The 15623-nt window shown below is 43.0% G+C and overlaps 1 protein-coding gene across 1 annotated transcript in view; it reads left to right on the forward strand.

The window, feature by feature from the left end:
• The window catches only part of RPA1 (replication protein A1), a 74378-nt gene that overhangs the window by 40529 nt on the left and 18226 nt on the right, over window positions 1-15623 (forward strand). The window contains exons 7-14 of the mRNA XM_044287007.1: window positions 269-389; window positions 5569-5671; window positions 9355-9423; window positions 9500-9692; window positions 9774-9913; window positions 10661-10809; window positions 12346-12478; window positions 14317-14493. Of these exons, the coding sequence (XP_044142942.1) occupies window positions 269-389; window positions 5569-5671; window positions 9355-9423; window positions 9500-9692; window positions 9774-9913; window positions 10661-10809; window positions 12346-12478; window positions 14317-14493 (1085 nt within the window). The remainder of the gene's footprint in view (window positions 1-268; window positions 390-5568; window positions 5672-9354; window positions 9424-9499; window positions 9693-9773; window positions 9914-10660; window positions 10810-12345; window positions 12479-14316; window positions 14494-15623) is intronic.

Raw genomic sequence — 15623 nt, forward strand, 5'->3', positions numbered from 1 at the left:
AACTAATAATTCATCTGACCAGACCCCTTGAAGCATCTTGAATATGTCTGCAATATTATTCCTCATGGGCTTTTGTGGGTTACATTGCTATTTTTTACTGTTATATTGTGCAAGCTTAAAAGCTTATGTGGTTGTAGACCTAGGAATTGAAAACTGCACTCAGTCCTAACCATATACAGTATGTCTAATAATTCTGCTTCCTAAGTGTGTTTTATTTATTTGGTCATCATCCTTAAGAGATTACTATGGATTTTCTATCTTCCAACAGCTCCACTTTTATCCAACAAAGGGCTATCTAAACCATTTGGAGGAGGGGGTGCGCCAAATACACCTGGTGGCTCTCAGAGTAAAGTTGTGCCAATTGCCAGCCTTAACCCTTACCAATCAAAGTAAGTGTGGGATAAGCATTAAATAGTACAGTGCACTAAACCTTAGACACATTACTTTTATTTTGAAAATCTCACTAAGACGTATTTTGTTGCCACCAAGCTGATCATTTATCATACTGCTGTGTATTTTGGGAGCAGGTTCACCCTCCTATTAGGCTACATGCACATGATGGTGAAAAATGGGCATGTGACAGCCATTTTTTTATTTTATTTTTTTAAACTGCCGTCCCAAGGTTTTTTAGAACTGATGGCATACATTGGGGCTATTCACTTGGCCGTCTCTTTTTCTTGTTTTGTAATGGCCAGTAAATAGCGTCCTTAAAAAAATAGTACATGTCCTATGTAATGCAAAAAGTCCCAAAAGCCCTTTTTTGCAACTTTTTCAAGACAGAATTCTGGAGTGCAGGGTGTGATTAAAGGGGTTATCCAATAGTATGAATAACCCCCACAATGCCGGAAAGATGCAGCAGTGGCAGTGTCGGGAAATGGAGGGACATGGGGACCACCGGATAAGTTATGCTGGTCAAGCTGTAGCAGCAGTGTCGGACTGGGGTACCTATAATAATAAACAATATAACAAGTTTTTTATATGAACATAGGCTGGTTGAGGTGCTGTACATGTACTGTATGTAGTGCAGTAAGTCTAATGTGTTATGTGCCACTTGTGCAGGGGGTGGGAGATTAGGGGCCCACTTTGCTCAGGGGCCCACCGGGGGATTCCCCTGTACCCCAGTGGGCCAGTCCGAGCCTGTGTAGCAGCATCGTGGGGTTGAAGGGGTTGCCTCATCTTGCCATTACTAAGGCCAGATGACACAGTCCCCGACCACCAGCCAGCCGGGAAACGGCAGAGTGTTCTTGCGTCTGCTGTTTCAGTAGCTCCCATTGCAGTGCACGAGAGCTACAGAAACAGCGTAGCACCGCAAGCTATACGGTTTCTGAGTTGGGGGAATATCATAGCTTGCTGTGCTACCCCGTTTCCATAGCTCACATGCACTGTAATGGGAGCTACTGAAACGGCAAGCACCGGAACGGTCCACTGTTTCCAGCTGGCTGGTGGTCAGGACTGTCTTAACTCACCTTGGTAACGGTAAGATGAGACAACCCCCTTTTGTTTCAATAGTTTTTATTTCCATTTTTTGAATATAAGACATATTACAAACAGTGCTTCAAGGAAACATAGAAACACAAAAGAAAACAACAAAGGAACACAGTTTACATTAAACTATTGCCTGCTGAATATCTGTGTTACACATCAAAAAGGTGCCTGCCTATGCCAGCTCTGAAAATTAACGGATCCCATAGTGTATAACTACTTAGCGCCCATATCTAAGGTTTAGCCTATCCAGGTTTTATTTAGCGGCACAAAGTAAGTTACAGGGAGGAGCATAAGGGGGACTGCTCCCAGGAGGCCCAATGCAACTGAAATTTGGTGAAACCGCCTTCCCTATCAAGATAATCTTTTCGTATGTATATGTGTTGAGAGCAGTGATCAAGTCGCTAATAGGCGGTACATCTGGAGTTTTCCAGACAACCCCTTTAAATGATCCGAATCAGAGTTATCTCCCTTCTTGGTGGCTGCAGCCGGGTGTCATCTGTATACACAGCTGGCGGCCGCGCCATATATAGTGCAAAGGGGTAGATACTGGCTATTTTTTCTGCTGAATTTATTTTTATTCTTTGCTTCTGAAATGTAAAGACAAGTGCTTTCTAAGTATTCTTCATTACATTTTCTGCCATTCTGAAGTGTTTGTAAGACCTTCTCCGCCTAGCTACTGGTTGTGCAGATCTGACATAAATCCATCGGAGCACTGCTCCTGTTTCTGACAGCTGAGTTGGCAGCGGAGGGTTGTACCCAGCGAACGTATGTGGGCAGAGAAGGAGAATCCAAGGATTGCACCTTACTCAGGCTGGGCTTGGGGAGGAAAGGTGAAGGCGACAGCATCCTGGACACACAGACCTCATGAGAAGTCTGCAGCTAGGGGCAGGTAGCATACTGGGGGTCTGAAAATAACTATTTTTGTATAGCGCCGACATATTCCACAGCACGAGTGTACATGTACCGTCAAAATCGGACATTAGAGTAGCAAAGTCGTTAACCATTAAAACAAAGGAGTGAGAAAATGAATGGAGATTAGTTAAACGTAATGTAACTTATTTTACCGAAGGTAACCACTAACACATGTAAAAATCATTTTTCCCATGTCTTAGGTGTCCATGGCCCGTCTTCACCTTGGGGCAGAAATCATAATGCACAGCACAGGCCACATTCTAATATGGACAGGTCTTGTTAGCCAAGCTAGGAGCTTAGATATGGTGCCTTTCACATTATGGGTTTGAGTTCTAGGGCCATTAAGATTGCTCTTCTAAGCCTTAGTAATGCCCCAGCAGTAAAATCCACACCAGATGCGGCCATCTCTGTACGATTCTGACTGCAGAGAGGATAAAGATAGGGCTTGTTACTTTGGATTGCTGATGGTGAATTTTACTGACGGAAAACAGTTGGTAGATAATCTCTTAGGGCTCATTCAGACGTATGCTGTCAAAAAAATGCGGATCCATTTTGCGGTTTAGATGCTGTCCTATTCACTCCTATGGGGCCCTTTTTTTCCATTGCCCGACTTGGCAAAGCAAAAGGAAAAACGTGTCCTATGCTTGTCAGTTAAAATCAGGACATGGCCCCATTGAAGTCTGAGTCAGCAAAAAAACGGAATGTGATCAGCATTCTGCCAAAAAAATACGGAACTATCCTCCCAAAAAAATTGATCCACATTTTTGCGGACAGCATACGTCCGTCTGAATGAGCCCATAGACTGGTATTTCTACCTTGAACACAGGATATTGCATAAATGTTAGATGGATTCATGTCCCACCTCTGTGTGGAGGACTGGAGCTCCCTGATCGCTCTAGCTGCCGCGGCATAGTGTCTCAGGCCATGTGGACACGGCTGTCTCAATGCAAGTCTATGGGAATTACTGAAACAGCTGAGCAGCAGTCAGTCTTGGTTCTTCTGGTTGCAGTGGCCCTCTTCTCCACACAGTTGGTCCCAGAGATATTTGCATTTATTAGAAATGTATGCAACTTAGGCTCCTTTCACACCTGCGTTCAGGTGTCCGCTCGTGAGCTCCGTTTGAAGGGGCTCACAAGCGGCCCTGAACGCAGCCGTCTGGCCCTAATGCATTCTCATTGGAGGCGGATCCACTGAGAATGCATCCGTCTGCCAGCGCTCAGCCTCCGCTCCGCTCAGTGAGCGGACACCTGAACGCTGCAAGCAGCGTTCGGGTGTCCGCCTGGCCGTGCGGAGGCGAGCGGATCCGTCCAGACTTATAATGGAAGTCAATGGGGACGGATCCGCTTGAAGATGACACCATATGGCTCAATCTCCAAGCGGATCCGTCCCCCATTGACTTTCAATGTAAAGTCTGAACGGATCCGCTCAGGCTACTTTCACACTTAGAAATTTTTCTAAGTTATAATGCAGACGGATCCGTTCTGAACGGATGCAAACATCTGCATTATAGGAGCGGATCCGTCTGATGAAACATCAGACGGACCCGCTCCGAACGCTAGTGTGAAAGTAGCCTTACTGTGGATATGCTTTAAATGTCGAAGTGACAAATACCCCTTTAGCTTCTGATGCAAAACTCTACAGTGTGCACACACTTGTTATGCCCGTTGGCAGTGCTTGTCTGCTTTTTTCCCCCATTATGGCTGGTACTAAAGAGAAAATGAGGTGATTGGCTTTATTATGGGGCCAAGATGTGGTACTGCTATATGAAGTAGGCTTGTGGTTTTAAAATCCCTGTCCACAAGTTTTGTGTTGCGCAATGCGGTGTTTGGACCAGCTGTCTGCCACAGCCCCCCGCCCCCTCCATCTGAACATAGCCTTAGAAACACTGGTGCAAATTTCTGTGAGCACCCAACTCTTTGCAGAGCTAGGTTCTCTGTAAAGTGAGCCCTTTTGGCTGTCTCGTTTCCCAGCATGAACATTAATGTAGCAGGCATTAGCTCGCATTATCCCATTTCCACTGTGGTAGTTTTAGTATAAACCTTGTCTAGAATATTGAATTTTCTTGCAGAGTGCGGGCTGTGTGCTGCTGAAGAGAAAAGGGGGGTTTACAAACTACTAGCAATTGATTAGATTTGTTGGCTGTGCTAAAACCTGTAAAAGCTTCCTGTGGTACGACACACTCGCTGCCTTCAAATGTTCTCCTCTTTATCTGTTATTTAACTCTATGCTATCCCAGAACAGATCTCATTTTTATCTTTTTTTCACATTAATATCATTATTAGCTAGTATGAGGTCCCCATACGTTTGAAGTTCTTGAGGGGATCACAGCCAGCTATAACACAAATCTAGTTACATTCCTAGTCTTTCACAATACTATATGTGCCGATAAGGCTAGGTTAACATCTCAGTTTGGGAAGTCCAGTAGTCTTGCAGAGAAGCAGAGTTACTGTATCCGGCATAGCAGGGCACTGCTGGATATTCATCCATTATAATGGGACCCGGCAAGTTTCTGGCATAAATGCCATCATTCTGATGGAAAAATACCTCTGCATGCCTAGCATTACTGGAGTCCTGGGTTCTGATCTCACCAAGGACAACATCTGCATGGGGTTTCCTTCGAGTACTCTGGTTTCTTCCTGCAGTATGGAAAAAAAAAAAGTCCTGATGCTTAAACTGGTTAAAATTAGTGCAAAACAGTAATTGGGAAGGCCTACAACATACTTCCGTCTTGTGAAAATTTTATTTGGCCAGGTTGGAAAATTTTGGTCAACTACCAGGGTGTAAAATTATCGGCCAAATTTTGCTGGTCATTTGCCACTGTGCTCAAGACAAAGGTACCAGGCCAGTGTAGTCTAGAATACCGCTGGTGGGATCATTAAACGAATGACTCCTCAGATAGCTGATCCGCCGCTATGTAGGCGAGAATTGTCTGATGTCTACGGCCAACTTTAATTGAGTTCATCCAATGTGAAATGTGTCTGATAGGGAAATTGGGTACAAGTCCTGATGTGATTGATCGTCGTGCTGCAGAGTATTGGGCAGTAGGAAATCTATTTGATGGAACAGTTAGAATTGGCAGAGATTTTTTTTTTCAAAAACATTGCAATGACAGTATATTTTTAACTTTTGCTGCTATTGGTGCATGGTTAATTTTTTATTTTATTTTTTTAGGTGGACTATCCGAGCACGAGTGACCAACAAAGGCCAGATACGTACATGGAGCAATTCCCGTGGCGAAGGGAAGTTATTTTCCATTGAGATGGTGGATGAGAGTGTAAGTAGGCCATACTCAAAGTATAACTGTTTAAGTGTATTTATTAATATAGTGCAGGGACAGGGATGTTTGCTCTTTCAACATAAACATGTGGCCGCTGTAGCCTACCACTGGCCACAAAAGTGATCTGGTCACTATGATTGTGCCATGTTAAATGTGACAAATGTTGTCAATAGGGAACTAGTGGTAGACCCAGGAAGCACTGGAACTTGGGGTGGGTGGGGGAGATATTAGGGAGTTGACTTTATAATTTTTAACTTTAAATGCCAAGTCCAAAATACATGGCTTAAAGTGAATAGATGAGATTTATTTTTAGGATTTCTGAGTAAAAAAAGGAATCCTGACAGGACTCCTAGGAGAGACTGTCCATTCTGTGCACACTGATACAGAGAAAGATGTCAATCACTGCGTGGATGAAGTAATCGGGACTCCTAGGGTACATCTACACAGGGTGTAAAATACAACAGAAATGGCCACTGATCTGCAGCAAAAACCGCATGAATTGCATGTGCTTTTGCTTCAAAATGGTCACTCTGTCCAATGCAAAGGGTGAAACCCGTGGTGATGTGCAGCATAAATTGGCATGCTGCGGGGTTGAAATCTGCACCGCAGATCACTTTATGCTGAATTTTTTTTTAACAAACTGTGGTGAAGTTTCTTTAAACCCTTTAAATCTCATTCACTTTTTCTTGCACTGTACAATGCTGCAAATTTGCTGCACAGTAAGCCAAGGCGAATCTGCCACATGTGAATAATACCCTAAGGATACACTGCATTTCCGTGCTGAATCTGCTTCAAAAGTTGCATGTGTCCATAGCAAGAATGAAATCCACGAAGAGATGACATGCTGGCAGATTTCAAAATCCACAGCGCAGGTCAATTTCCAGGCAAATAATTTCCATACCATGTGCATGTACTTACCTGGTACGGTATTATGCTCCAGATTTTTAGCACAAAAATCAATGTGGAAAATCAGCGCAGAATCCATACTGCGTGCTGGTACGCTTACAATGGGGTCACATGTAGCCGATACGCCAGTTTTCTTAGTTTTTTGCAGCAAATCCACTGCACTGTACAGTACCTGCAAAGTGAATGACATTTAAAGAAATCCACTTTGCAAACGGATCTGCAGTGTGAAATTGAAGTCTTCAGCGTGTCCGTTTATGATGCAGGTCTCCATTGCGGATTTCCATCTTTGCGTGACGAGGAGAGGGTGAAATCCACAGCCGTTTCCACATTAAAAAAAACCCTGTTGAGTTTATGCTGGCTGTGGAATCCCAGCAGACTTTTATCTGACCTCCTTAGGGGTACGTCCATTTGGGGGTGGAAATTCTGCTGGAGTCCTGCTGTGTTTCTGCAGCAGCATTCACACTGAATCTATGGCAAAATCTGCATGTCTTAAAAGCTGATTTTGGTGCCATTGCAAAGGGTGAAATCCGAGATGGGTGAAGCATAAATTGGCCTGTTGAGGATTTAAAATCCACACCGCAGGTCAATTAAGGCTACTTTCACACTTGCGCTTGAACGGATCCGATCATATTAATGCAGACGGAGGCTCCGTTCAGTACGGATCCGTCTGCATTAATAACTTAGAAAAAATTCTAAGTGTGAAAGCAGCCTGAGCGGATCCGTTCAGACTTTCAATGTAAAGTCAATGGGGGACGGATCCGCTTGAAGATTGAGCCATATGGTGACATCTTCAAGCGGATCCGTTCCCATTGACTTACATTGTAAGTCTGAACGGATCCGCTCGCCTCCGCACGGCCAGGCGGACACCCGAACGCTGCAAGCAGCGTCCAGCTCTCCGTGCGGAGGCGAGCGGAGCGGAGGCTGAACGCCGCCAGACTGATGCAGTCTGAGCGGATCCGCGTCCATTCAGACTGCATCAGGGCTGGACGGAGGCGTTTGGGTCCGCTCGTGAGCTCCTTCAAACGGAGCTCACGAACTGACCCATGAACGCTAGTGTGAAAGTAGCCTTATGCTGCAGATTTCTTTTCAAAATGTGTGGATTACATTTCTTAAAGTCATCTACTTTGCTACTGCGGCTGTACAACTTGGTGGCTTTGCCACATGCGAATCTACTTCAGTATATTTGCAACGTGTGAAAATAACCTAACTGGTTGCAGAGTCCTGTAGGATTTACCCCAATTTTTAGGGCTATGACAAGGCCGCAGTGCTGCCATCTCTTCGAACTGCTGATTGTGGCTGTGTCGGGACCCTGCCGATCTGACAGTGATAACCTAGGTGTATGATGGCTGACTTCTAGCACTCGAGCTGTGGTAAAACTACAACTCCCAAGATGTAAACTTGCTTGGCTCCTCTGAGAGCTCCATAGAAATGAATGGAGCACGCTGGGAGTTGTAGTTTTACCACAGCTGGAGTGCCGGAGGTTAGCCTTCACTAAAGTAAGGTCATAGATATTTTACTCCTAAATCCTGCTCCGAACCATATAGACCTTATATAAATCGGAGCTCGCCATCTGCCAGATACAGCAGTAAGAATCATCTGACAGGTTCACTTAAAATACTTGTATGACATCTTTATCAGATCAAAACAATGTTGTTTGAGATATAAAATTAGCATTGCAGTATTGACATCAGTGGGTCTGGAAGACTTGGCGTAGAAACTGCTGATACCGTGGGATGCCGATTCTCGCTGCAGAGACAGACTGCCTTCTTTTGTGTTTGCCCTCCTAACCTCATTTGAGTTGTGCAGGGCTCGTCATGCTTTCTATTCCTGGTCACTAGTAGAAAGACGCAATGACTAAAATGTTTTTATGTGCAGATGTTGTTTCTCTGATGTAAGAACAGAAATCTGTTATCCAATAATTAGCTCTCCTTGCCCTGGGTATAGAGGGGGTGGGTGAGTCATACTGGAGCCTGGGCAGAAGCTGCAAGTGGTGACATCTGTCATCAATTAGGTACAGGTAGCCCACACATGGCATGCGTTTTTTTTAGTTATAATCAAGATGATCACAGTAATTAACTAGACCGTTTTATTTCATACACGGCCTGTGAATATTTGCAAGTAGGAATTGCCAAGATGACACGGTCATCATGACAGTAAGGTAATTGTATAGATGTGAGGTCACGTTAATGGGTGAATTATTTTCAAATTAATACAAATATACCTGGTAAGGCTACTTTCACACTAGCGTTTGTGGATCCGTCATGGATCTGCACAGACGAATCCGTTCAGATAATACAACCGTCTGCATCCGTTCAGAACGGATCTGTTTGTATTATCTTTAACATGGGCAAGATGGATCTGTCTTGAACACCATTGAAAGTCAATGGAGGACGGATCCGTTTTCTATTGTGTCGGAGAAAACGGATCCATCCCCATTGACTTACATTGTGTCTCAGAACGGATCCGTTTGGCTCAGTTTCGTCAGACGGACACCAGAACGCTGCAAGCAGCGTTTTGGTGTCCGCCTCCAAAGCGGAATGGAGACGGAACGGAGCCAAACGGATACATTCTGAGCGGATCCTTAGCCTTTCAGAATGCATTAGAGCAAAACTGATCAGTTTTGGACCGCTTGTGAGAGCCCTGAATGGATCTCACAAACTGAGAGCCAAAACACCAGTGTGAAAGTAGCCCAATAGATCACATTGCTTGTATCCACCCCGTTTCTGAACTCTTTAAATGTACCTATTAGAAATGTTGTGCTTCCCTTTTTCCAGGGTGAGATCCGGGCTACTGCTTTCAATGATCAAGCTGACAAGTTTTTCTCTCTTATTGAAGTGAATAAGGTATGTTTGGGTTTAAGTAGGTTGTAACTGTCCAGTGTGCGGGTCTCAAATAACGCTTATTTCTCCATCTGGATAGGTGTATTACTTCTCAAAAGGCACTTTGAAGATTGCTAACAAGCAGTATACCGCTGTAAAGAATGACTATGAGATGACTTTCAATAGCGAGACCTCTGTTATCCCTTGCGATGACTCTTCAGATGTCCCTACGGTGCAGTTTGAGTTTGTTCCCGTTTCTGAGCTTGAAAACAGGAATAAAGACACCCTATTAGGTTTGTTTCCTTTTGGTACCTGTCAGGTTGTCTGCAGTGTTGTAGGCCCTTTGTTAACCCCTTGTATTGTCTTCCTTGCAGATATCATAGGAGTTTGCAAAAGTTTTGAAGATGTCACTAAGGTGACAATAAAATCAAACAACCGTGAAGTTTCAAAGAGAACGATCCACTTAATGGATACATCGGGCAAAGTGGTTTCCACAACTCTATGGGGTGAAGATGTAAGTGTTCGTTATAATAGCAAAAACAGGTCCTGTATTTAGTTGTAGTGATCAGAAAAGAAAATTCCCATTTGGAATTGTAAGGTTCTTTTCTCATTGCACTGCCCATGGCAAGATTTGCCATCTTGTGCTTCAGGTGTATAAAAATTGGTTTTTCTGGGTGCCTCTAGGATTGCAGACTTCATCCCATCCCAACAGAGACCTAAAAGGCATTCATTTGGCCTCCTTTGGTTAAATGGGTCCCTCTGGATATGATTTGAGATGGGGCTCAGGCACCGGCCTTTTGCGCTTTATCACGGATGTGTGAATGGGTCTGCAAGATACGGAATGGAAGCACTATGGAGAGCTTCCGTGGGATTTTGGTCCGTGCCTCTGCACCGCAAAAATATAGAACTATTATAGGACTTTTCGTTTATTTTTTTTGTGGTGCGGACTGAATGTTGTGGATCGCTGGGGCCTGTTCAAGTGAATGGGTCCACACACGACCAGTGCCCGTACATCCAGTAAGTGTCTTGAGCGTTCCTAATGTATACAGCAACAGGACACTACAAACTATTCATAAAATTCATTGTGAACTCACCCTAATACTTGAGATCCTAGTAAATATGGGCCACATTTGTAGGCCACAAGGTGCTCAGCATCCATTCTGATATCTGGTATTGGTTTGAATAAAAGGAATTTGCTTGCTATGTGCTAATAAAGAGTATTGACCAATGGCTTTTTGGTTTCTTGTCTTTTTAAAAACAGGCAGATAAATTTGATGGCTCCAGACAACCTATTGTGGCAATCAAAGGAGCGCGGCTTTCAGATTTTGGGGGGAGATCCCTGTCTGTTTTATCATCCAGCACAGTCATGATAAATCCAGATATTCCTGAAGCATTCAAGCTCAGAGGATGGTAGGACAAATTGTTATCTTGGTCATTTAAGTGAGAATAATGGACCACTGAACCGAGCAAATGTATAGAAAAAATGCAAAAGTGCTATTTGTATCAACCATAGGATTACAGAAGTATCTGTAAAAGAATTTCCAACTTCTTCCTCCGATGTGTCCAGTTTATGCTATTGTAAGGGCATAACGGCAGTCATCACCCATTGGCTCTCCTAAAAAAAAAAAAAAAAAATCCATACATTTATTTTTATATTTTTATGGGATGCCTCTGGATAGAACAGCCTAGGAGACTTTTCAGCCAAATGAAAGGGTCTACTGACCCAAAGGAGGCTAGAAGGACACACTTGTGGTCTCGATCAGGTCCAAAGCTGTACTGATGGGGAACTTGGATTGTGAGCCCATTGGGAAAAGCGTGATGCTGATGTCTGTAAAGCGCTGCGGAATATGTCAGCACAATAGAAGTGTGTATGATAAATAATAAATATTGGCCTGTGGTTAGCTTTCTATACCCAGGAAACCTTCCCAGGCCATACATTGAACAGTGGGTAATAGATACAGATCATATTGATTGAATTCAGCTATATTGATGGCACAAGCCACAATGTAGGTTGTCCTTTTAATAAAACTAGTTGGTTTTTCTAAAACGTCCTTGTACTACTGGTTTCCTTTGACAACAATACCACGGTCAACCACTAGTGGGCACTCTAACAATACCGGATAGTTAAAGATTGTTTCTTGAAGCTTAACACATTTGCTACCGAAGTGATGTTTACAATGATTTCCCAAAGCGAACACGTCCTAACCTAGCTGTAGGTAAAACTGCAGACTTGCATTAAAGCATCTGAGAACAGAAGAGCATATTACAATTCACAGGAGTCCCCTGACTGGGGTTTTGTTCTAGTCCTTGCAGTCTGGTTAGCATGCCTTTACATTATGTGGTACCTCGCAGAGTCTTGAGACTGACGTCTGAAATACGGCAGTAAAACATGGCTACATAAATAATGCCAAACAAGTGTGAAGAAATATCAGATATTCTAGGTCTGTTGAAAATGTACTGTATGTCATTTTCATAACTGTCTGTATATAGAAGTAGTTTCTCCAATTTTTATTTATTTTCTGATTTTGTATCTGATAACAAATGTAAAACAAAATTACAATGTGAACAGGAAAAAAGGGGTATATAGTGCACATCTCGTCAAGAAAATCTATAAATCCATTGAACATGTGAGAAAAAGCAATAAATAGGGGGATAAAGTGATCATAAACGGGATAACTTAAGAAATAAATGGTGACAAATTAGGAAAAATATCTAAAATTAATAATTCTTCAGATTTGTAAGGCGATTTTTAAGTCTACATTTAAGCCAAACAGTCCTATTAATTGAGAGAATTGCACACAATGGGTGAAATTTTTAATTACCGTTTATCTGGTATAACTTTTCTCATTTATCTTGGCCTTGAATATGATTCAGCGTCTCTCTCTGATTGTCAGACATGTCATTCGATTGTAAACTAAAGTTAATACAAAGGTTTCTTTTTCTAAGGTTTGACTCGGAGGGTCAAGTACTTGAAGGATCCTCTATTTCGGAGTCTCGCGGAGGTATGGCAGGAGGAGGGAACACAAACTGGAAGTCTTTGCTGGATGTTAAGAATGATAACCTGGGTCACGGAGAAAAAGTAAGTAACCTAATGAATATCCTATATAGCCACAGGCTACTGCAAAACTGTCGTGTGGCAAGTTTTTTTCTCGGTTTGCTGTGGGTGGATGAAAAGTTATCTAAGTCATTGTTGTCGGATACGTCAGATCTTTCAGTAATATGCAATGACATTGTTTAGTAGCCCCTGGAGTCCATGTTCATCCAAATAAAGGGGCACATTTATTAAGACTGGCGTTTTAGATGCCGGTCTTAATAAGCCCTATACATGGCAGTGGATCCGCCAGAGTTATAAAGGGGCGACGGCCTCTCCATAACTTAGGCGAATCCAGCACCAGTTCTAAATGTAAGCCAGCTTCCTTGCTCTCTTACATTTAGACCATTTTCTATGCCTAAAACAGGCATAGAAAATGATTGAGTTGGGCCTGCCTTCCCCTTCCCCGTCCACACCACGCCCACAAATGTAGACCTGGTGCGAACAGGGCAAACTCGCAGATAAGGCGCAACTAACTGTTGCACCACCATCTGCACCTGAAATAACCCTAATTTAGCCGTATTTCAGATTAGTAAATGACCCCCAAAGTGTCTTCCTCCATATCGGTAGTGTTGAGCGAACTTGTGTTTTAAGTTCAGCGTCTAAAGTTCGGGTTATCAAAGTATCCCGTTATGGATTCAACTACCATAGACCATAACGGAATTTAGAATCCATAACCGGATACTTCGATAACCTGAACTCGAACTTTAGACGCCGAACTTGAAACACAAGTTCGCTCAACACTAAACATGAGACATACTGGAGCTCCATGCTATGACTGTGCAAGTTGGATTATATACAGAGCTGTGTTATGGTGATGCACATGGGACCTTAGCTTTTGTGTCATCTCCTGTATTGAATAGTTGGGAATGTTCCTAGTGGTGACCTGTTGTACTGAAAACATAAGACTTTGCGGGCAAACCGTACTATTACTATTTTATATATTTATTTATATTTTGAAACTACAACTCCCAGCATGCACACTTGCCCGGCTGTACTTGTAACTCCCATAGCAGTGAAAGGAGGATTCTGGGAGTTGTAGTTTCTGAACAGCTGGAGTGCCTGAGTTTGCTGGTCCCTGGCCTAGCGGCTTACTTGGCTGTTCCTGTAAATACCATAGACTGTAATGGAGGAAGCCAGTCAAATGCACAACAAGCGTTTACCTATTTCTACAGCTAAACAGGATCGCAAAACTTTGATTCTCCCAAAAGGTGGAGACCCCAGAAATGGGACTGACATGTACTACATTTCTTAGCCCAATAGGTTTTAATGAACCTAAAACCACTATTTATTAGATTGCTGGGGTAACATTTACCTTCATGTAGGAACCTCAAATGCGACCTTCCAGACTGAAAAGAATGGAAGCACAAATCCATTCAGTTTTTGCTTGCAGATACTGTTCAGCTTGAGAGAGTGGTGCAATTAGTTTCTGAGAAATGGTCTGCTCTGGTAGCTCATTTGAGTTAATGGAGCCTGGGAGCAGTGTCTGAAGTGTATACATGGCCGGCAAGCAAATACCAGGTTGCTGTTGCTTTTTTTTTTTTTTTTCTTATTCTTAGAGTGTGAATTGATTTATATCTTCTGGTGAATGTGTAGGTATAAGGGCTCGTTCACACGACCGTGCCGTTTTTTTGCGGTCCACAAATTGCAGATCCGCATAAACCGGATGCAGCCCGTGTGCCTTCCGCATCTTTTGCGGACCCATTGAAATGAATGGTTCAGTATACAGAACGCAAAATACGTTCGTGTGAACGAGCTCTAACTCAGAACTTCTCAAAGATAATCAGTGACTACGTCTTACAGTTTACGGTCTTCTCTTTTTGCAGGCTGATTATTTTACCAGTGTGGCAACAATTGTTTATCTCCGGAAAGAGAACTGCCTGTATCAGGCCTGCCCTTCTCCGGATTGTAATAAAAAGGTGATTGATGAACATAACGGACTTTTCCGCTGTGAGAAGTGCAACAAAGATTTTCCCAACTTTAAATACCGTCTCATTCTATCTGTGAGTATTGAACAGAAACTGCTAACATTTTGCTAGAGGCACATAGCTTAGAGGGAGTCTGTCAGCTCGATTATGGCCCGTTACCTGCAGGAGTGCCTGACTGGTTCAGCAGATAAAAAGTCCAGATCAGTAGGTATTTTCATACTGCTTTCCATTTCCTCACTGTGTGCTGGCAGAGCCCCTCTGAAATGCATAGTCCAGTCTGCTGAGCTTACACTCAGGAGGTCCCATACATTATGTGAACAAATTGTTAAATCTAAACAGATAGTTCTGGTATCCTTATAAAGAGAGTGTAATGGATCAGGGAGGAGTTCTGGACCCTTTTTCCCCCCTCCGTTTGCAGAGGTCCAGCATGGACACACTTTTGGAACTCCTGCAGAACCCTTCACATCCTGCTGCAGGTCGGCTGCTTTTCTTTGATCCGTTTTCTAGTGTGTAGATTATGAATATTATGTCGGCAAACGCTAAGTATGTACAGTGATGGATGTGAACATTAAAAAGACTAAAATAGTGTTTGATCAGCAGAACCGTTCAGTTTTGAAATTATGCACAGTCACTTAGGACAGGACTTTGAAAATAGTGGGTTACTGGACCTTAATAATTGATTCAAAGGTCAATCCTGTATTTATATTCGTACAACAGTGAAGGCAATGATCGGTAACCTTGACTATTCTAACATTCAGTCTGGGAATCTGAATTGTACTGATCTGGTCTGAGCTAAATGCCAATAACTATCCTGTAATTAAAGGGGTTGTCTCCTAAAAGACATTGGCATGCTGCTAGGCAGCTGATGATAGTGACTTCCTTTGGTCTCTAGAATAAGGGCTTATCCTAGACCATGAAGAGAGAAGCTGATAGCGACAATTTGCCCTGCAAATGGCATGTGCCCTCACCTGATTTGGTTATTAGTGGCATATCGTAGTGCTATCAACCAGTCATTTTGACAAAGCATCCCTTTTTAAGGCCTCTTTCTCATGCACTAATGCTTAAATGCTTGTTTAAAAAAAAAAAAAAAAAAAAAAGTTTTCCCCCCCTATAAAGAAGATGGGAAAACGCCCAAAAAGCCATTGCTGCAACATAGAGCGTGATCCACTCCTAATATAAAGCGGTTAAGCAGAGACGCAAATCAT

Source organism: Bufo gargarizans, chromosome 3 (genome assembly GCF_014858855.1).
Source record: "Bufo gargarizans isolate SCDJY-AF-19 chromosome 3, ASM1485885v1, whole genome shotgun sequence".
Lineage (NCBI taxonomy): Eukaryota > Metazoa > Chordata > Amphibia > Anura > Bufonidae > Bufo > Bufo gargarizans.